General features: G+C 37.1%; 1 protein-coding gene across 3 annotated transcripts; it reads right to left on the minus strand.

The window, feature by feature from the left end:
- Nucleotides 1–1065: 1065 nt before the first annotated feature.
- Nucleotides 1066–22052, minus strand: ACADSB (acyl-CoA dehydrogenase, short/branched chain). 3 transcript variants are annotated; one of them, XM_010581998.1, is made up of 11 exons: nt 21070–22052; nt 18942–19101; nt 17896–17996; nt 16892–17098; nt 16270–16440; nt 13820–13945; nt 13324–13416; nt 10635–10724; nt 8944–9081; nt 8148–8247; nt 1066–7466 (listed from the first exon to the last, which is right to left on the minus strand). In XM_010581998.1, the coding sequence occupies exons 2-11, from the start codon at nt 19087–19089 to the stop codon at nt 7396–7398; spliced, it is 1245 nt and encodes a 414-aa protein (XP_010580300.1). In that variant the 5' UTR covers nt 19090–19101; nt 21070–22052; the 3' UTR covers nt 1066–7395. The 3 variants fall into 3 exon arrangements, with proteins under 3 accessions (XP_010580300.1, XP_010580301.1, XP_010580302.1); XM_010581999.1 differs by lacking the exon at nt 16270–16440; XM_010582000.1 differs by lacking the exon at nt 21070–22052 and having other exon boundaries at nt 17896–18682; nt 18942–19028.
- Between the last annotated feature and the right edge of the window lie 1658 nt (nt 22053–23710).

The following is a 23710-nucleotide window of genomic DNA, read 5'->3' on the forward strand; positions in this document are numbered from 1 at the left end:
ATGTCCCAGTGCATTCTTATCTCAAGGCAAGAGAGAAAACCAAAGCCAGAAGCTGGCTGTCCGTAACTCCAAAAATAATTGTTTCTCCCTCTGCCCTTCCCAGAAATAGAACATGAAACCACAGCATCTTGGCCAAATTGGAATTTGCATAGTTCTGCGAAGCATTTCCTTCAGTTAGGAATGATTTAATTATTCTTCACTTCCTCTTCTAGAAATCATTCCTGGATAATGAGGTTAGCATAGAGCAGATATGTTTCAGTCAAGAAATAGATGTACTTCAGTGCCAGAAGGCTCTTACATCTTAAAAAAAAAAAAAAAAAAGATTTTTGGACACTTCTAAATAGAAGCAGCAGTACAGAGAAGGTTGGCTATTAAATTATACTAGTCTGAGACACCAGATCATCGGGTGCTTTAACCCAGTGCTGTGTCAGCCCCTTGAAGAATTAGAGGACAACCACAACTGTCTTGCAGCCCAGATTCTTACACAAGGGTAACAAGGCACATTTTAAATAATTATAAAATAATGACAAGCTATATTACCTCCAGAGAATTGTTTATCTCTGCAAATTGAATTACTGAAGTCAAACTACAGTAGAGCTAAAATACTTCTAGCATAAAACGGAAGACCTAATGCTGCACCTTACTTTGGACCCACCTTGGAAACTGTGAATCCTGCATGGCAGGCAAATATATTTAATGACAAATGGCTTGCTGAATCTAGCTTTTATTATTCAAGCAACAATCAAACTAACCAGCCATATCAATCAAATGTAGACATTGCTCCAATTAAACTGAGAAAATTATTTTCTTTTTAAAGCTTGATTGGACAGACATTGAGAAGACTTAAGTAATTTGGAATTTAAGAAGGAAGCATAACAGTTTGTCTTTGGTAAAAATCATAAAATGGAACATAAGGAATTTTTCTCTGAACATGGGGAAAACAAGACTATGAACATAAATACAGCCTTCATATCATATAACCATCTTCTAGTACATAATAGGGAGTCACAAAACATTTTCAAAGTTCAAAAAGTACCTAAGCTGAAAAAAGTGCTTTGCCTCAATTCTTATGGGAACAATTGCAGCAAATGCTGCATTTGGTGTGTAAACATCCTCCATCTCAGGTACGGAATGTCTTAATGTTTTCTTTCCTAAAACAAACAGCATCAGCTTTTGCACTAAAATACATTCGCTCCATACCAACTATATTTTCAACAGCTCCATTAACAAAACAAGTTCTATGGAGCTTTTCAGTATTTAACTACATTTCCAGAACCTTAATTTCTGAATTATTCCTTGCTTATTTTTAGGTCAGTTTAGCAGAGTTGACACAAAGCTGTTCTCTGTGAGATAAAATGCAAAAAAAAAAAAAAAAAAAAAGAGTAAAACATTGTGCCTACAACTTCGTATCATTTCAAAGTTGGCTTTTTCACTTCAGCTGGTCCTTTAGCCGGTGTTGGATACATGATACAGTGATTCCATAAAGTTATATCAGCTAATACTTTTTAGCATAAATAATGTATGCAGCTTCTGGGACTCTTCACTTTCATACTCTCTAATTTTGTATCCCTACAGAAAACCAAAAAATCTCCAGAGAAGCTAGTGTCTTTCTAAAATGTAATTATCATGTCTTTGGGTACCATCTAAACAAAGGCAGAAAAACTCAGTGACACAGTATCAAATTAAAACTGGATGACTGCTCTGGTTATAATGAAAAATTTGCATTTAATTTGCATCTTTAGGATGCATATCAGTGAATAGAAAAATCTTGCAGCATGTCCTACAAAACAATTCAGGCCAAAAATATCCGAGAGACTTGCAGCAAACTTAATGTGATGAAAAGGATGATCAGAAAATTATTCTGTTCCTCTGACGGGTGGGTCATCCTTTAAAAGTCTTGGCTGAATGTCCCTAAGAGAAGGCAGGAAACAACCCCTCAACCAGGAAAACATCAGCTCTGGATGTGTGTATCAGAGCTTCTTGTGTCCTATGAAGTGGAGACCCAACCAGAGTCCTTCTGCAGGCAGCAAAATGGAAACTTTCCTAAAACCGAATCAATCAAACTTAGAGGATCCAGAGAGGCAGGGAATACAAACTCAACATGAACCCATCATACTGCAGCTCTGCTCTTCCCTTCGTTCTCTCTACACTAGGAAAGAAAGTCGTCTCATAGCTGGAAAACATTAAGACATTTCTTATCTGCCAGCTTGCATTTGGCTCTAAACCAAACAAGCAGTAATGCTCTGTTTCGGCTCTTCCCACCGATGAGCACTTTCCCACCATGACCCTCCAGCCATCGTTACAGATGAACCAAAGCTCATTTTAAGTTCTGCTAATGTCTGCAAGTTGACTTCTCTATTGAGCATACCCAAAGCACTCCAGCCCTGCTTCATCTGGCGATTTACAGCAGATGTTTTTAAAACTGTCACTAATTGTGACAATGGTTTGTGTAATGCTTCAAACAGATTGTAAGACCTCCAGGTCTGGCTAGTTAGAGAGCAGAATTTAATTTCAGTTCATATATGCTAATTTCCTGGTTACGTGACCCCCAAGTACACAAACTAGCAATGTGGAAGTTGGCGATTTATTGCTCTATTTTAGGCTTTCCTCTTGCTATTTGATTTCTTTTTTAATGTAAGAGAGTGGTTACAGCTTGTAATAGCTTTCCTTTCTTCAGAGATCCCTGCAAAATGTTTGATGAACAAATTTTTCTGTGTGTTCAGAAGTCCTCATTGTGTATATTAAATAAATCCAGTTCTGAAAGTGCTGGCTACTTGGCTATTGAGACACAGTTTTCTGTCAGGTGGGGAGTGCTTTTCCTTTAGGATCTTTTGTGAAGTCACCTTGAGATTTTTTTCTATGTATAGCCCTCCAGTATTAGTAGCTCTACAGCTACTAAGACACACACAGAGGAAGAATAGTTTCAGAAAGATGTAAATCCAAATGATCTTGAAAGACAGAAGAATATATAAAACTGCTATTACTGCCTATTGAGACTGTACGTATTTCGATTTATATTTAAAAATATTTTATCAAAAAAAATGTTACGTTGTACATTGCATGTTCTTTTGAACATTAATATACCAACAGGAATCAACATTTGAACGCTTTGATCTATGAAACAAGCTATTAGGAAACACACTGGTTAGTTCTAGTTACCTCATGTATTAGACAGTTATTGCACACGAACAGAGTATTTTTAGAGGATCATAAATGCCAAGATTTCAAAGCAGCTTAATAATGTCTCTAGTATCAGATAATGAGAAATTCCCTCAATGCCGCTAAGCTGGACTTTGTTAATTATAGCAACTGATCTTACAACTGGCATATTTAACTGAAATAATGATTGTAAATCCTATTCGTTAGCCTGGAACTCTGGATTCACTAAGCATTGCTGTTTGACTGTCTCTGGTGTGGACTCAGAAAGAACTCTTGCATCCTCTCACCTGTGTGTACAATCAACCACAGTATGTCACTCTAGACAGGCAAATCCAGAAGAGTAAGACTTCTAGCCATGTCCCCTCACCTGGACCTAGATCAAGGAGCCACACTTCAGAGAAGACAACTCCTTGCAAAACGCTCTGCAAATGACTGTATTTCAATACAACATAAAATAACAAATTGTGTGAAAATTCTTTGGGAATTGTACAATACATATTCATCTGCCCGTCAGCTCTCACTTGATTTGTGCCTCTGCCAACAGTTTGCACAGTGATAACTTAACAGGTAAATATTTATAAAGTATTTGTGGTAGCTGTTAACCACTTTCACGTAATTCTCGTAGGAGAAGATCTATCATATTGGTACACTGATACATTCGGGGGTTGAGGAAAAACATTTCTTCAGCTTTCATGTATCCAATAAGCAAGCTCAGGAAAGTCAAACAGCTGCTTTCGAAGCAGACTGTGTTTCAAATCAAGCTTAGCTTGGTAGGAAGAACTTGAAATGAAAGAGCTCTCTCACCAAAAGGTTTCCAAATGGAAACGCTTTAACATGTTAATTAGAAAATTCTTTACATAGCAAAAGGCTCCCAATGAACAATTACTTCATATTTCACGTAAGCCTTTTGTAACACAATCTTTATATGGGGAAAAGAATATATGGAAGAAAGAACAACAGCACAGAAAACATCATATAAAATGTTGTATTTGAGTATTTCCCAAGTAGCAATTAAACCTTTCTGTTTCTGGAAAAGGCAGAGGAAATCTGCCTCAGACCTTCATCACAAACCAGAATAAAACTAAAGAAACCTGGAAGATGATATAATTATCCTCTCCCAGTGCAAAAATTGCAAGACCTGGGAAAAATTTTAAATGACAGATTATTAGAGAACCATAACCTGATATACAAGATGAGCATTGCATCAAGTCAAATATCGAATTTGGGCACTTTTTAATACATTCTCAATACAGGTCTTTTCTTCTAACTGGGGAAGCCCAGATGCAACATTTGATACTGAAGATGCTGTTCCAGGGCAATAGACTAAATTGACTGGGCTGACTATGGGCATATAAAGGGAAAACTCAGTAATATAAATACATATTGAGTATAAAGCAGCTTTGAGTATTGTCATTAGCACAGAAAGCCTCGCAGCATTCACAATGCCAGCTCTGCAGCCCTACACTTACTGGTGCAGCCAGCCACCATCAACAGTCCTGTGCCCACAGTGCCAAATGTGGAAATGCAATTTATGACAATCCATAAATGCTTGTCCCAAACAGAATAGGGGGTGGTGAGTGCAAGCAGCTCTTAACAGTTCCTGGACAACAGCACAGCACATCTTATTGCTAAACCAGAATCTGCGTTTAGTGCAGCAGTGGAATCAGACTTAAGGGGATGAAACAAGTTAACTCTTCCCAGAATCAGTGACCAGAACACGCTCTCCACAGCGGTACATGCCCTTTTAAAACAACAATGAAAGAAACTCAGCGGTTGTAATTAATTTGTGCACATATTCCTCCACAGAATTTTGTAGACAAAAATCAAATACAATACATACATTTCTTTCAAAAGTCATTGTGTATAGAATACAGCATACAGAATTCAGAGATGTGAAATATTTACAGCTGTAACATTAGTTAAAGGTTTGACCTTGCTTTTCTGAGAAGAACTGTCGAGTAGCTGATGAGGCTTTTCAGGTTGTTTCCTGGACTAAGGCATCCGCGTTCAGAATGTAGGAAATCACATTATTTTGATTTTTTCCTGATTACTTTTACAAATGGATACCTGACACAGTTCTACACAAAGAGACAGTCCTTTTACATAATCCTGGATATCCAGCCCTTAACAGTCCTTCAAAGAGCTCTGCACTTTCCTCCACAAAGCGTTTGCTTTTAGCGTTATATTAAGTCAGTTAAGTATTGCCACTCGCTTCCTAGCCTCATGAAAACAGCAGAAACCAAGCTAAGATAGTATCTCAAACTAGGAGACCTATTAAAAAGTATGAATCAAAACCTGATCTCTGCTGACACTTGTGTTAGCAAAGCAGGCTGAACTACAGCAGCTAGGGACTGCCTCACACTAGCACAACTCATCACATGTTGATTAACATTAACGCAAGCATTTTGTAGTATGATTATAATCATTTTAGACTCACAGATAGACTACGTTGAGCAGAACAACTGCAGTTAACTGTTGTGGTGTCTGTAGTCTTAATTCTAGTCTAACAATCTCCCCAGCCACTTCAATTCCGCTGAAAGAAAGCCTGCAAACAACCTGAAATGCATTAATAATAATAATAATAATATTAATAATGCTAGAAGAAAACTTCAGAAATCATCCAGTCCACCCTCCTACTCTTGTATTTTTGAAAATCTCAAAGCTGTTGATCAAAATTATATGGGAGGGGCTTTTTTTATTGGCATAAGGATAATTACCACATTAATTCTTTGCCTATCAACAGACAAAGCGTGTATGTGGGGGGATTAATTCACTAAAGTAGTTACTTCCCTTTCAAGCTGACAGAAAGTCAGAAAACTTTTTAATAGTGCTTTTCCTCCTTCTTGTTTCTTTGTATAAGGCACTGCAGTCTGCTTGTTTTACAAAATCATATTTGTTAAGTGTCATTTACCCCAGTTTTGCTACAAAATTGTTTAGGAGTCTCAGACTGTTACAGTCTAAGCTCCACTCAAAGTGAATCATCAGTGACAAGCAAGCTTTAAAAATGAGATACTTCTAGGTCAGCCAAAACCAGAAAACCAATCCTTCCCTCCCCAAAACACTTGAAACAAATTGGCAATTACAACAATTATAATGATTTTTCATATATTAAGCTTTCCGTCTCTTGATTCTTAGTTAATTAGTTCTCCAGCACTGAAGAGGTTTCTGCCGTAAATAAAACGTCTAATTTTAAAGTAAACAAAGAGGGATAAAAAAGCAAATACTTCTTAACCACCCCCCTCTTTCTCTCTCTCTTAAAAGGAAGAAAACTTTGCTAGAGAACCACTAACTTCCATGAGGGAGTTTTCTAGGCTGCAAATTAACAGTCCCTCCCTAACTCCCAGGAAGGCTCTGAGGATTAAAGTTTATAAAATGCATTGAACATGGAAAGGCCACTGTGAGGTAGTATCACAGCATTCCTATTACCTAGCTTATATCTCTGTCTTTTTGCAGAACTACTAGAGCTTTTTTAACGCCATTTCACAAAGATTTCAACTCAACCTTTTATGAAAGGAGAACTATAAATAACCTCTTAGATTAAAACCCTTAACAGCTGAGAAGGCTGGAAAGGGAGGTAGATAATATCCACCTTTCAGTACTACAAATTGGGGCTGGAAGGGCTTAATTACCAAGATATACTTAAGAACACACTAAGGGCTGCTATAAAAATTACTCCAATTACAGCAGCTCCACAGACATCGCTCCACCTGGGAGAGAGGAAACCATCGCTTCTATCTCTTTCCACATACCTCTCCTGTACCCCATGCTAATAAAGGGCATCACGAACAAACAGCAGCTTCACGCCATGCAACAGTTCTGCTGAACGTGTAAAGTCCTTTCTCTCAGGTGGCTTAACAGAACCTTTCACACCAGACAAGCCAAGGATTTGGCTTCTTTTGTTTTCACTTTGAAATCTCAAAGTGGAGATACACTGCTTGCATAACCTAAGGCAGCAAAAAAATTTCAGCCAATGTGTTGGCTTAGAAGTCTCTCAGGCAGAAAGAGATACTTTTAACCCATGATTTGGATTTGAATGTGGAATTCACGATTTCATATGAATTACACACTCACTGTCCTGAAATGGGGAATTCATGGTTTTCCTTATGATTTCATCTGAGATGATGTATTCTTATTTATGATGTCATTAATGATTTTTATAATTACAAATAAATATGCAATTCACAATGAATGTTCAGGGAAATAATTTCTGCTAACGGTCAAGAAGTCCTTGTGGTTTCAGTACTCCTGCGCTAAACTTTTTGCAATGGTGCTCAACTGGATATTTGAAGTTCCTTCATATATTGTACCTGAAATCAGAAGAAAATAAATTAGAAGACTATAAAAACACAGTGATTATATGAAGAAGAGACCAAGATATTTTTCTAACAGTCCAGTCAGAACATTTACAATTATGAAGTGATGCCTTACTGAGCAAGTTCTAGAAATAGAATTATTTACATAAATGTTCATATTTTATTATCTGCAACAATTAAAATACTCTTCTGCTGGTACAATATAATGACAAGACACTTTCCTGAAAAGCAATTCCTAAATAACCAACAAAAGTTAAGTATTTACAAATGCTATCAGCAATAAAAGTCAAAGGGTAATATTGTTAGTAATGTCAAACTGTTAGGCCCAAGAATTATACTAGTAAACAAGGAAGTCTTGAAAATAAAACTCCACATAGGTTCAGATCTTAAAGCCAAATAAAGTATTTTCAATTTTTTTTAACTGGAATTTTCTTAATAGAATGGGACACAATGTGTGTCTCTGTATTTTATTGGTATCTAATTAAACATTTTAACTAGCCTTACATACACAGCTATTTATACCTAAAGATTTACCTTCTCATATCTGAGCCTTTGAATCAGTGTTGATTACAGTCTCATGGAAAACAGTATCTTAAAAAGCTAGCCAGTCATTGATCCCCAAACTTTAATACTACTAATGCTACAAGAAATACTTGTTAAGAAACTATCACTCACCTATCTTGCAGTCACGATAGTACTTTTCTATTGGATAATTTTTTGTGAATCCAACACCACCCATCCATTCAATACATTTACTAGTTGTCAGTGTCGCAACCTATGAAAATAGTTTCAGAGTTACAATTTCAGGATTCAACTTCATGCAGGTGGTAGTAAATTTTATTCTTTGTGGCTATTTAAAGTAAAAACAAAACAGCAATTAAAGCAGTTACTAGAACAAGTGGGAAGAGGAAGGACCGATATTTTTGTATTCATCTTATTTATGCAAGTTATTTTAGAATAAAAATGACATTTTTCTAAATCAGAGGACATCAAGAATTCAAAAACCATTATTGCAACAGTTCACATGCTGCACTATGAAAAAGACTAGCAGTGGTATGCAAGACAGCAATTAAACAGACGCAGAAGCAATACAGTTTTGAATCATATTAAGACCCACAGTTGTGACTGGCAGAGTTGAAACGGTCACAAATGAAATCTCACCATGCCACTTCTTTAGCCACAAAAAGAGAATTCTGAGAAAATGCAATCTCTCTAGATGAGCAAAAATACGAATTCACTTTCTCTTTTAATGTTGTTGCTTGGTTTTCAAAATTTTATTTAGGTGCGTGAGCAGTTCATTCTTTAGTGGCCTACTTGACACTCCGTACATGGACTGAGAATGAGGAACAAGGTAAAAGTACATCCACAGATCTCACAGCAAAACATGAATTAAAAGTTATACATTCAGTAACAGAAGAAACTTTTAAACAGCAGTGACATAAATCCACTGAATAAAGAGACTGTAAGTTACCTCAGCAGTGTAGTATTTGGCCATGCTGGCCTCCTTTATGAATGGCCTTCCTGTTTCTGCAAGACGGGCTGCGTTGTAGGTCAGCAACCTCGCTGCCTCCAACTGCGTGGCCACCTGAGCTATCTGATGTTGCATCCCCTGTAATAAGCACGCCGCAAGTCAGACACAACTGGTATCTTAATACTGAACTGGAATTTCTAGCAAGAACCATTCTTTTCACCAAGGACCATACCTACACTCTAAAATAAAAATACAAAATCTAGATGGACTCGTAATTCTGCATGTCTCTGCATCTATGACATCGGTGTTGGAAAACCTCTGGGCCACCGAAGTCCTTTTTGGAACGGCACTCCCATTTTCTCCTTCCCTCTTCTTGGATTCAGGAGTACTGGGGAACTTCTTGCCTAACTGGCTGTACAGGAGGATTCAACAGGAACCTATCTGCACCCATGAATATCAAGGAAAATTTCAGCCAAATCTTAACATTTTTCTCAGCACTGCAGAGACACGCGTAGGTCAAACCTGTATTTTTATTTTGCGGCTGTCTATTGAGAACATTCATACATTAACAAGTCTAGTTCCCTGATGAGCTTAACCGAGAAAGACTGCAAAAAAGTAGCTCTTAAATAAAGTGGAGAACTAGCAAGGTGACAACCACTTCTTCCCATATTCCATAGCCATGAGACAAGACTTAGGATCAGCATTAAAGTATAGAGGACATGACTGATGAATGAATTCAAAGGGAAGGAAAAAGGTGATGGAGCTGACATCTAAATGGTAGGTATTACAAAAGAATGGATTTATTTAAGGAGACCCAAACATGATGACTGAAAACGAACATTTAGTAGCCTAACTTGGTCCTAAACCACAATGAAATCTTTCATCTTATTAGAACATTAACACTGCTCCCTAAAATTTGCAAAAATATAAAAGCAGGTCAAAATAACAAAATGATTCAGCAATTATAAATTCCATTTCCCATTCAAAAGACGCAGTTCCAATAATTTCCTAGATATCTGTGGGTGCTTCCTAAAATTTGTATAAATTATGAGTAGTACTAATGTTCCTTCTCTTCAGCCAAGATGTAGGTTTCTTTTAACAAGAAAATTACTATGGTAATTACAATTATATATCTTCCTTATTAAACTATACATCATTTTTGCAACAAAGACTCTTTTTCTTTTTAAGATACAGATATTATCATGGAAACTAAATGTCTTTGTATAACACAGGAAATCTAATAATTCAATCAGTTTTCCTCATCTTTTTATAATTTCTAGTGTCTCCAGAAAAAGGCCTTCCCCTACACCTCATGAAAGGGTATAAAAACTGGAACGCATTCAACATACTGTGATATTAAAATCAGAACAGAAAGCAGTTCCAGGTATATTATTTTCAAAGGCAGTGAATATATTATCAAGTAAAAGGAGTTATGTTAATAATGTTTTGAAGTTTTAAATGATTTCTACGGTACTTGCAAAGGGACATAGCACTAAATTTATATATTTTACATGGCAGATGAATGGTCATCCAAAATTATTCTGAAAAATTCTCAAATATTGAGAAGTAGAGATGTGACACAAGGTGGAGCACAAATTATGCAAATTGGATTACTCACTTTACTGACTTCACCTACTGTGGTAATTACTACTCTCTTGGAGGACACTTCCCATGTGTTCATTAACAAGTACCTGGAAATCGAATACGCTTTTCCCAAACTGGACTCTCTCCTTTGTATAGGGAATTGTATGGTCGAAACACCCCTGTGCCAGTCCTAACATCTGTAAGAAATAAGACATATTGAGGCGAGTTAGGACAAAAAACCCCCCTAAATTTTGAGGAATAAGCCTATTCCATACTATTCCATTCCTGAAAGAAACTTTCTTACTAAAAGCAAAATATTTCTGAAAACATTATCACTACTTTTTGAACAGATGTTATAGGTCAAATAAGGTTGCACAAATATTAAGTGTTTCTGGCAAAATTCTTAATTACACGGGAAATTTACTGTAAACTAAAGATCTATAGATCTACATTATGCCATTAAAGGAAAAATAATTTGGATTATTATTCAAAGCTATTTTCATAATAAAAATAATTTCTCATTTTATAGAAGACACTAGACTGTCAGAATTAGCAATTTATTTCAGAAGTTGGAAAATTAGTATAGTGGAAGCAGAGATAACATTTGTTCCAGTATTTTTGAGGAAAAAACCCAACTCAACAGAACAATTTTAGAAGACCCATTGTCTTTTCACACGCTCTCTTCACTTGGCAGCAAAGACAGCAAAACACAATTGTTATCTTGGTGGATAACGTCTGGGAAAACTACATACAAACATTTACAAAGTAACTCACATCTACACTAGTGTCTGATTTGTTAGCCTAAGGAAACATTATGAAATCTGGAAAGCAAACTAGTTTTACTTTTTTTTTTTAACTACCAAATTTTGAGAAGCGTATTCCATTCCAAACAAGACAGTAAACAAAGGACCCTGCCTTTCATATATCTTGGAATATATAGCTATTAGTAAATAAGATCAGTTGGTTTCATTATATAACTACCATCCACCTGAACGCATTCTTTCTATCTAGTTTCTTTCCTAGGAAAAACAAAGATAGGAAATCAGATTAGGGGAAGCACCACAGAAGTTAAAAAAAAAGGGGGGGGGGGAAATGAATGGCATGAAGAACTATCAAAAAGCAAGGTAACAGTATACAGTAAAATTGGAATCTCATAAAACTTTTCTAAGTCAAGATGGGATACTACAATGTGGCAGTCAGCTGTCATATCAAGCAGCTTAAAATATGTTTAATGATGTACAATAGTGTATGGGTACTTTTGGATAGACCCACATATTAAGCTGAAAGCCAAGGGCCCCAAGAAGGTAAAAACATGACTCTGACTGGGTTCAGACATCTACTCCTTAATCATTTAAGGCTCTAGAAAAAAACCACAATACATAGGAGAATGAGTATGTGGGAAAAGAACATAATACAGTCTGCTGCTAATCAGCTGTATTACCAGATTTGTTGCCTTCTCATATAAATTCATACAGACAAACCAAGTATATCAACTTCAGCACCTGTAGCAATATATGCAGCTACCTTGCACTAAAACTATCTGACACTGTTTTCACAGCCACAATTACATTTTATAAGATGTTCATTATCTTTTAAAACTATTACTACTGCAAAACTAAATTCAATACTACAGGGCTTTAGAACTGCTGTTCTTGTCCATTCAAGTCCTTTTCTCTTCATTTGAAGGTGCCACGAAAGTAGTAACTAAGATATAACAACTACCTGACCTTACCTTTTAATTAGGTTATAACTGTAACTTGGAGTAATTAAAAGTAAAATCCAGACCATGTATTTTACTGCCAGAGCCTCTATATTATTTATATCTATGGGAACAACGGGGCCCACAGCCCTAGTTTTTAAATGCCATATCAGACAAAGCTTAATCACAGATAATCTATAGGAATGATGGAAGAGCCAACCCATTTAGCAGCATAGTATACTGCCATGTGGAAAGTCTAAATTTCATGAGGATGATTACTTCTGGTCTGTCTGCAAACTTGGGCAAAAGATAAGGGAGATTGGTACTATAGACATATTACACCCTATACAGCACAATTACATCCACAACAAAGTAGAAACAAAAAAAGATTACTTTCAAAAGTAAATTAAAAATATAAAAACTCGTCATAAGTCATTTTATTATAGGGCTGAGCCTGATTTCCACTGAAATCAGCAGCAATCTGAGATCCAAAGTGAGTTTATAACAAAATACAACACTCTGAAATAACTCCAAGGTCAGCAAATATTTTCCCCTAAGATGCCATAAGGTGCAATTTTCAAACACAACAATGAACTAGGACACTTCTGCTATTAAAAAAAACATATTTATTTTAAAAATAAGTTGACTTTTAAAAATAAGTTGTTGGGAAAACATCAGTTAGCATAAGGTCACATTTGGCAATCCCATACAATCACAGCTGGAAGTATTAATATTAAACATTTCAGTGTGTTATATTTTACAAACCTAGCTTTCTTTGTAAAATAAATTTGCATAATGGAAGATAAAAATGTTGATATATTTCAGTAGCAATAAGTTAACCACCAAAGACAAACTAATTGCCATTTAATGTTTTCTAAATCTATTGGTTATGTCACCGAAGGAGAATTTTACCATTTAGAGTTGTTTTAGTATTTTACTGTAACTTAGATACAGGAATAGTGACATCTAGTGGCAATTTAGCTTTTAATAAAGTATTTTCTAAAGTTTATTCTTATTAACTTCAAATATTTTGTAATGGTCAATCCAAATTCAAAGTTATATACTGGTTGTATTCAGTATTAAACAAAATTACCCACCTGTGCAGCAATACCTATTCTGCCAGTATTTAGCATTCCAATTGCATACTTATAGCCTTGTCCAACCTGTCCCAGGATATTGGTCTCAGGAACCTAAAGAATAAAACCACTCAATTATTCCTCTTCTATTCTGCTTTGCAACTGCTGGTATGGATCACAGGTGAATCAATGTACATGTTTTATTTAATGTTCCTCATAAGTGAAGGCATAAAACATAAACCAGACATTTGATTCCTAGAATATCTGATTAGAACATTTTCTGATACATGTGATTAAAAACTGATGATTTAGAAAAACTGTATCAAAATTTAAGAAACCCAACCCCCCTCAAGACTTCTGTGACAGAATAGGGACGAAAAAGTTAAAATATGCCAAACAATCAGTATGTTTAAAGAAAAAAAATATACTAGGAATTTAGTTAACATTCTTTCCTTATATGTAGTCGAGTTCCAATTACACACAAACTATGCTTCAATAGCTAAACAACTTACAATACCTTAACATTTTCAAATGTTACTGGGCAGGTGGAAGATGCTCTGATTCCAAGCTTGTCCTCCTTCTTCCCCACATGTAGTCCCTCTGTGTCGCGATCTACTATGAAGCAAGTAATTCCCCTGTATCCCTAGGATGAATTAAAAAATAATCAAGAACTGGCTTTTATATTAATATTACCAAATGGTGGTCTAAATATCTCATTCCACTACTGAAATTATACACCTGCTTAATACTATACTACTAAATAAAACACTGGCACCATCATCTGTTCCCTCTATGTCTGCTACTTATGGCTTAACAAAGGCCAGAGATACTTTCCTGTTAAAATATTCCACATGGAAAACATAATCAGAACAACATTAAAAGTTCTCTTGATAAGACAGGGGACTGGTATTACATAAACGAAACAGACAGGACTGTGGTGCCTGTCTATAATGGAAATCACTGGGAAAGCAAGTTATTGCTGTGCAGAAGTTACTGCTTGCTGTTGGAACGTATGTCACAGGCAAACAACGGCCTGCAAGAAGACATTGGGTACCTTTAGACTAAAGTTGTCAAATGAGTAATGGCTCTCAACCCATCTGTCAGATGATTCTATAGGATGCAAGGTTTTACTTAAGCTCAATTACTTCAGCTGCTTTTCTCATGGAATGCTGCACATATACTCTTCCTTTTAAGGTCATCCAAAGTAAGAGCACTGACTGATGAGACTGGCGTCACTGGGAACTGTGCATGAATATTCAAAGTGCAGCAAAATTGTTAGTGTTTTAACAGACCTAATCTAACACCCAGAATTGGTGCATGCATTCTCCTTGTGATTCCAGTTTTCAGAACATTGGTACCACTGTCTCTTCGCTTTAGAGAGGTAGTGGGAATATAATTGAGTAGTCTAAAATCATTATGATTGTTATCAAAAAGCTCCAAGAGTTGATTTGGTATTCAGATAATGATCTGGACAGGACACTAAATAATGCAAGTGACAACACATAGATTGTATAGCCAATCTAAATTCTGGCATCTCCTACATACAGGCTTACAATGTTCGTATCTTTGACACCTTAAACTAGATTCTTGAAGTACAGAACGGTGATTCCTGATAGCTGTCACTTTCTCTTTTTCTCTCTATGTAATTCTTACTCCCAGTTCTCTCTCCTTTCCACCACTCATTCTTGCTCCCTCAGCATTTCCCCCAGCCAGAACCACAGTAGTGTCTCTTATGCAACACACTACAGACAAAATTGCGAGGTGTTTCTGGCCATGTTTCCATCTCTTCCCGTCCCTAATGTCCACAGCACCTCTTCTCACTAAGCGGGTAACACTGAGAGACAGGAAAAGTCCTGTGGTTCCTCTCAAAGAGTTGCCTTTTATTAGAGAGGAGGCTGCTGTTTCAATCTCACCTCAATGACAGCCCATCTCACCAAATGACAGCTGCTACTGCAGAGTGTACGTTTCAGTACACAGTTCTACACTGGTCTGTTCTCTCATTTAAACTGACGTCAACTGTTATTTAATCTTTGAGCAGCATTGACTTTTAATCTCCTTCTTGAATATTCAAAAGCAAATTTCTAACTTCAAGAAGACAAGTTATTATAAATTTTTAAAATGTTACACTAATACAGAAGAAACAACTCCAGATTACATGACAATGCACAGCAGTTAACAAATATAGAAACTGGCTTATCAAATATATTTTCATTGTATGTAGTACTCAAATCACCCACCAGCTTGTGAAGAAATGAATAAAAATTCAGAAAGTGACATGGTGTTCAACTGTTTAATACAATGAAAGAAAAACCTCTCTTATTTAGTCAAAACCTGAAATTTTAATTTTAAAAATAAATATCTTCAAGTTAAATTTTTAAGAAAGAGATACTGGAAGAAGTTTAAAAAATAAATCAAAGTTCTAAACAATTTAGTTTTGTATTTGATTATTACTCTACCGTATTGGTATAGCACATTTTAAAGCCTGCAGCTGACTTTTCTGAATTGACTACCTATATGCAAATTGGTAACAAAACTTGAAACATGCATATTCAGCTACATATTTTTTCACCTGAACATACTTTGCTGTTGTATTCTTGTTAGTTTTCCAGTGCATGTAGCCTAAGCTCTCTTTTGCCTTTCAACAACAGCAACTTGTCAGTTAAGTCAGAAGGGTTGGAAAGACTTAAGATTGTCTGTTCTTCCGTTACTCAGAATAATACAAATGCATGCTGTGCTCTCCATCTAAGCAATTATGATTCTGACATTTTTATTTTCCCTGGTGGGAGGAATTTATTAAACTGCTCAGCAAGTTCTCAGTTTTTGTTGGGAAATATTTTTAAAGGTTTGCTGTCAGCTAGGAATAGGTTCAAAGAATATTAACCTTTAACATCAGATTATTAATATAAAATCCATAGTTTCATACATCATCAGCTGTCACTGAAATGCATCTATTCTTTAGCAACTTACTAAGGATGGATCTGTATTTGCCATCACAAAGAAAATTCCTGCATGTTCTGCTAAGCTAATCCACATCTTTGAGCCATTGATAATATAGTAGTCTCCTTTCTTTTCAGCCCGAGTCTTCAAAGAAAATGCATCACTGCCAGATCCAGCCTCCGAAAGACAGAAACTGCCTATCTGTCAATTGAAGGGAAAATTTAATTTCAATTTTTACTGAAAATATAGGCACAACATATAACAAATTCTACAACAAAAATAGTTATAAACAAGCACAAGTCTCTTAAATTCAAACATTTTAATCTATTGCATCAAAGTAACTAAATTTCAGATGTGGTGATTAAGAATAAAAACACTATGTAATTACACATCTCAAAGTCAACTGCTTCAAAGTTCTTTTCCACAGCAAATTAAATTTTAATGAAACTAATAAGCGCCTTTCCACTTTTACGTCTCAGCTACTGACGACAGGATGTATCTATATCATCTCAGCTCTAACCAGTGTTTGAAAGTTCACACGTATTTTCCAATGCTGCGGTCACCCATTTAGTTACTGAAAAAAACCACTTACTAACATTACTTAACTATTAAAAATTATATTATAGTTTAGTAAAGTGAGAATTTGACTCACTGTATCTTTAGCAACTCTGGGCAAGTAAGTTCTCTTTTGTTCTTCTGTTCCATATGTGGTAAACAACTTATTTGTTAGTGTATTTTGGAGTTCACATAGAAGAGCTACGGCTGGATCAACTTTGGCCAATTCTTCTACCACCAATATGATTGAAAAAAATGAAGCTCCAGTTCCTCCATATTCTTCCCCAAGCGCAATACTCATCAGCTGCAACATAAATAGATCAATCTGTTGGTTTCTTGTCAACAACTTGTTAGTCCAAGCTGATACTTAAGAGATTAAAATGAAAATCACAGAACGTAAGTATTTCCAGACCCTTCCCCAAAGACCTGTTTTCCTTCAATACCCTAAACAAACTAACAGTTCTTCACAGAAGCTGACAGTCAATTCACGCAAGAAATAACATGTCCAGTATACAGGCCAATCATCACCCTAGTTTGATTACCATTTCCAAAACAATTGTAATCTCAACAGAAGTCTAATATTTAGCGTTGTCATTGTATAAAATGACATTCTAAACATGTACAAGCTTTATGTTTGATAGCAGGAAAGGCTAAATTGAATCCAGGAACGAACATCAGGATATCTGCAACGCAAGTCCTTGTGGTTGCCCATTAAGGACACAGAGGACTCCTGATACCCTTTCCCAGCAACGCTTATTGGAGTCATGGCAATTCTAGCATTCTACGCAATTGCACTTAGCCAATTTAAAAAAAAAAATAAATAAGGGAGGGGGGAAAGACAAGAAACTCAAAGCAAAGATGAAGAATGTGGTACGGCAGAGGGAGAGATGGAAATAATATTACAGTAAAAGATGGAGAGTGATAATGCAGTAAAGAAGAGAAAGTTGCCTTGCTGTTGATAAATCCAAATTTTTTAATGATTCATTAGTTCACTTGAGTTATAGCCCCCAATTTTTTAATCTAAATATCTGAAAAATGCACAGCTAGATTCATAAAATGATCTCACTTTCTGAATAAAAGATTAAGTAAAAGTGTGCAGACCCCTTGTTCAAACAATCCCTGTATTACAGAGTCTTCCATTTTCGAATTCTCATCCATTTTTTGCACCAAAGGTGCAACTCGTTCCTGAGCAAATTTTGTCACTGTAACGAAGAGAAGAAAGAAAGAGTGTAAGTATTCTAACACTCTCCTTGAAGATCAATATAACAGTAATGTGGTACTTCTAACAGGTTATGAATGTATTCCCTGACTCTCCCAGACAAGTTAGTAAAAGGACAAAAAGTTGCCCAAGTGAAACAAGGTGATGTGCCGCAAGGCTCAATTATAATTGCTTTCTGAACTCATCTGCAACTCTCTAAACCAAAACAAATACTTCCCATAAATTCAGAAACTTTGAAAGCATCTCAGCAACACTTATGTAACATTGGTTGACCAAAAAAATTATGTAAAATATTTCAAATACATCCCTTATTTGTTTAGCTGTATCGTATTTCTTTATAAATTAAACCTGCAGTTTGGGAAGATGGCCTCAGGCTTTAAAGCATGTTATTTTGAGTGCACAAAATCCTGTATGAGTGTTTCTGTTTAATCTGAGCCTTTTATAAGCTCTCTCCCAGATATGCAGGTCCTCACTCTTTCACCTTTGCTCTGAGGATCCCTTCTGAAACACTGTCTTCTTCGTGCAAGCCTGGCTGCATTGCAGACACTCACATCACATCTGTCACCGTTCTGGCTATACCTGAAATCTCTGAAAACCAGCAGGGCAGTTAACTGTAGCTGAACTAAACACCTCAGAAAGGGCACTAGTCAATGCCAGGCAACTTCACTTCTGCAACAGCAAGTTTTAAACAGTTAATATTTATTTATGCAAAGTAAACTGCACTGTGGTATGCGGAACTGTGCTATGGTAACATGGAAAAAGAACATTACATTTTTCTCTTGTGAACTATAGCAGTTTTAAAATTAAGCACAATCCCACACAACAATCTCAACATTTAACTAGAATTAAATAATGAAAAGAAATTTTAAAGCTAAAATTTCCCTTCTAGTTGGACTTTCTGAATTTTAACTACACAGATAATAGGTACCCATATTTTTCAGCATTGTTTCCTCTTCGGTGAATGTTTGAAGCGGAGCACAGACAACTCCATCACTGGCTAGATTTGGCATGAGTTCCGATTTGGAGGATCTAAAGACACATGGAGAAGCTCTCCAAGGAGCCAAGTATGCTGGCATATTTCTTTTCAGCTGTTGACAACAAATACAGAACATGCAAACAGTTAATAGAATTTGTATTTGTATACAGACAGCAATACACAATTTTACCCAGTGTTTTTATTCAGTAAATGATTAGGAAATACAACTTACATTCAATGTCTAGTTCGAAAGTTTTTGAGAAGATATACCCCCCCCCCCCCAGTGTCCTAAAGAAAATACCCCTTAATTATTCTTCTTTCAACCCCAAACAATTTTCTTTCTGGAAGTTTGCTAACACAATGTTATGCTACAAACTATTCACAAACATTAATTTTAGCAATTTTTGGTGTTTACAAGCAAATAAACCCTGCTGATAGTATTTATTTTTATAGATGATTTTGCAAGTCTGCTGCAATATTCATAGTAGTAAGTGTATATTTTGATAGAATATCTTCATTAACAAATATGATAAGAGTAAATGTGAAATAGACTTAAGAATGCTTTTTACAGAAAACCTGTCAACTTTTAATGACAGACTTAGCATTCTCCCTGGTGTTCTAGGGACCAGCAACTCTTGTTTCTAAAGCAATCTGATAGCACTTCATCTGGATTATTGGTATTTTGCTGTGAAAGGGCACAACTTTTAACAGCACCGTAGATGTCTGTATTCAAACTGAGTTCTTATGCACCACAATGATTTTCAGAATGAGCACACATTTCATAGACAAAGCCCTGGCATTTGAATGCCTCTGTAAATTTCTGTACAGTTAGTTTAAATCCTACAGTTAGTATGTTGATAGTACTATGTAACTAATAATTAATGCATCTTATTTGGTTGATTTATTTAGAAAGTAGAGGAAGGAAATAAAATTGAGTAATTTATGCTTAAACTCTCCCCATTTGTCCACGATATAAAACAATTCAAAATGATATGAAGAAGCACTGGTTATCCAACCAAGAGAGCAGAGGTATTATGAGCATTTTACTATAAGGGGAATGGTGGTAAGCATATGAGGCACAAGGCACAAAAATGAACAGAACAGACAGTGGCTTTTGGGAGCAAGATACGCATAGGGATTGTCAGGTGGGTGGACATAGATAAGGTGACAGGTAACTAATTTTGTACCTTGGAGAATTATAAACTACTTAGCATTCAAAGACTTATAAGTAGATAACAGCAGGCTTTAGAAAGGAACACATTTAGTTTGAATATTAATATACTTTCCAATGACAGAATAATTTCTTAGGATTTTAAAAAAAGTTAGCATAATGAATATGATCTGGCTTAAAAAGTAACAGGCCAACAGTAGCTAAACTGCTGCAAAATGTATTCCTGAAAAGCGCTATTAAAAAAGAAGCACAGTTCGACTGACTGATCTCAAAAGAGGCAAGACAGAGAAATGGCTTTGCTCTCACAGCTCCCAAAACGCAACTTATGCTGTGGCTAACGTCTACAGATCAGATCTTTGCTACAGATATCTGTCACTATTGCTATTGTCAGTCTAAAGTGTGGAGATATTAATGTCTTACTAAGACAACTGCTGACACAAACCCCCAGTAGACACAGCTGTGCCATAATGTATATATGAGCATATGCCTGCCAACATGCATTTTTGCCAGCACACGCTCTTAACCCTACAGTGAGCAGACTGACTGGCTGTGCTGTAACCAGACTGTTATTTAGCTCACAGAACGCAGGACAATTTTGCAATGCACACTGTGATAGCAGCATTCCTCAAAAAACGGCAGAAACTTTGGAGTCAGGAAGTAAAAATTCCTTTGATCCTTCTAATAATTCACTCTCTTTCATGTTGGCTTTCAACACTTGTCATCTCCCTGGCTGAAGAACTGATGTAAAACAGATCTACAGACTCTTTTTGTCTTAGAGACAAGATGCGTAAGTCTATTACGGTAAGGAAACTCCAACTTTCGCACAACCAGTCATGCATGACAAAAAAACCAGTAAGAAGTGGCAATATAGAAAACAAATATTGCTGTGAATATTCAATGTTCACTCACATTCAACACCCCTGCTCACATAAAACAAATACTGATTAGTGGGGCTGATTCATGAATACAAAGTTCAGATGATCAGCAATAGCTGCAACACTTTCAAATGAAGACTTAAGTTACTGGAGCCACTGTAGGTCTTCACAGAAAAATAAAACAGGAGTTGCCTTAATAGAGATAAAATCCAATGGAAGCTGTCAGTCAGGAATGGATTATTCACAGAACATCCAGCTATGGTAGGATCACTCAACACCCAGATGTGCAAGACCATTAAGCATCCTTCTGCGTAAGTCCATATTCTTAGCAAGGTCTGAGAAGGAAAAACATGAGCATGCACAGACACACATATATATATATTTAACACAGTATGCTTCCTGAGCAGTTGTAGGATTACAAATCACACATACTTCCTGCTTCTTCCACTACTTTATTTCCAAGTACAAAGAAAAGAGCATTTTTCTTTCATGGTGGCATAACCAAAGATGAATCACTGAGAATATTTCACCAGTACTGACCAAGAGCTGTCAGGAAAAAGACAGTGCCTTCTTAAGAATACAAAACTTTTCAAAAAGTTGCAAGTAGGTACATTCAGTAGCCAATAAGCCAGTACTTTTGAAACAACTGGTAGCATGCTGGGATTACCTCTACTTTAATTTGATGGCACCTGACACTTGCATGCAGAATTATCAACCAACGCAGGTGAACACATCACTAAATGCATGCAGAGGACTCTGCTCCATGCGAAGTGGGAAGTGCAGATCTTGTAGACCACAAAAACTCCACAGATTTTTCTCATATGCTTTCAGGAAAATGTGAAGCTGGACAAATTTGATTAAAAACAGTTCAGCAAGGTCAAGCACAAGCACATGGGGCTGTATCAGTGTGATACTGCCAAACGCCTGGCTAGCAAGTAGAAGCGTTGAAACACAGTAAAGAGCTCAGTGTTTGTTATAGGTTACAGCCACCATAGCAGGCCCGCTCTTGGCAACAATGCCAAAGGTTTTGAGAAAGTTAGTGCCCACAGGAACTGTCCCTTCATTCACTTAGCCTCCCTCCCCCTTAGTAGAAACCACCCCATGCTTTCTCCCCTCCCCAGAGCTTTCACTCCGAGGCTCTTCCACTGCAACCAACCCACTTGAGAGTGGTAAAGTGCCCTACTGCGGCAGGAGAAACAAAGGCAACCCTTCGCGTACATATGCAGATAGGGTTTGATAAAACCTTGTTTGATACCCAGTTGAGATGGTGCTAGAGGACAAAAGGAATATGCATAACAAGGTTACCTTGAAAAGTCTTAAAACCAGTAGGATGGCCCCAAGGGGGCCTACATCGACAACACCCACACACAGAGCAGCAGCCAACAGGTATGCCAGAGTAATAGCGCAGTGTAGAAATTATGTTTTATTTCAACATTTAGATTAAAAAAAAATAATCAAGTCACTACATTATTGTTTGCATTTTTAGTCTTAGAAGTCACGCAGTCATATAGTATTACGACCTTTCAGATACTTATTTAAAGTGCACGTATGTTACTCAAATGCTTCGATACTTCTTCCCTGCTTTTTTCCCCTTCTTTTTCTGTAGGTAAGGTAGTGATTTATGCTGCCACAAGATTCAGACTGCTTGCCCTACTAAACACATGTATTTGAAAATTGGTTTCTGGGTTGCTGATAACATTGATTTTTCTGTTTATCTCAATTCTTACATCCAGCTCAGCTCTTTAAAGATCGGTTCTTTTGGCTTCCTACTGTTTGTTTTACAATCTAAAATGAGATTTTAATGCTGGTGGACTTGGCAGCAGCATTAAGATATAAATAAAAAGGCCAAAACAATGTACTTTCCTAAGCTCACTTGGCTTTCCTTGATGATTTCCACTCCTGTATCTGTCCTAGCCATCTTCCAGACAGCTCCTGCTTCTCAGCAGAGAAGCTCCATCATTGGAAGCTTGCTTGCCCTCATTTATGGGGTTGGTTTTCTTTACTTCAGTTGTCACAACACACCCACAAGCTGCAGGAGGAGGTCCCAGGCCAGCGCGCCTTCTCACTCTGCACAGTAAAAGCGTGTGTGCGGCACAAACCCAGGTTTTCCGCTTGTTTCCTTTGTCTTTTTGATTACCCCTACAGTGCCACAAGTCTGTTTAGATAACCAAAGGAGACATCAAAGCACCTCTGCTGCTAGGACTGTGCTGCCTCCTCACAGGCGTATCTGCCACGGGCTGCTCCAACTACAAGCTGTTTCCCAAGACTTGCAAGAACTTTCTTTAACAAGAAGTTACCTAATACCACCCCTCCATACAAAAAAAAAAGCGCCAGCAGACAGGAGGAGAAGAGGGCTTTCCAAGCTGCGCAGCTGCATTTGGACCGGCCGAGCAGACCCCGCACCCCGCCAGCTCCGAGCCCCCCAGCGAGCGGCTCCCCCGGCGGGGAGACGGGCTCCCGGAGCCCGCCCTCGTCCCCACAGGAGGGACCGGAGAGCCGCGTAACGGAGACGCGGGGGGCCTCCTCGGCAGCCTTAACCGGCGGTCTGAGTCGACAGGAGATGAGAAGCGAGGCGGGATCCCCCCTTCCCTCAAGCTCGGAACCCCCCGGCCCGCCGCTCCCTCAGACGCCCGGCGACCCCATCACGGCAGGGGACCCACCCCTCTCGCGGCCCC

Source organism: Haliaeetus leucocephalus, unplaced genomic scaffold (genome assembly GCF_000737465.1).
Source record: "Haliaeetus leucocephalus isolate CR32 unplaced genomic scaffold, Haliaeetus_leucocephalus-4.0 Scaffold830, whole genome shotgun sequence".
NCBI classification, from domain to species: Eukaryota; Metazoa; Chordata; class Aves; order Accipitriformes; family Accipitridae; genus Haliaeetus; species Haliaeetus leucocephalus.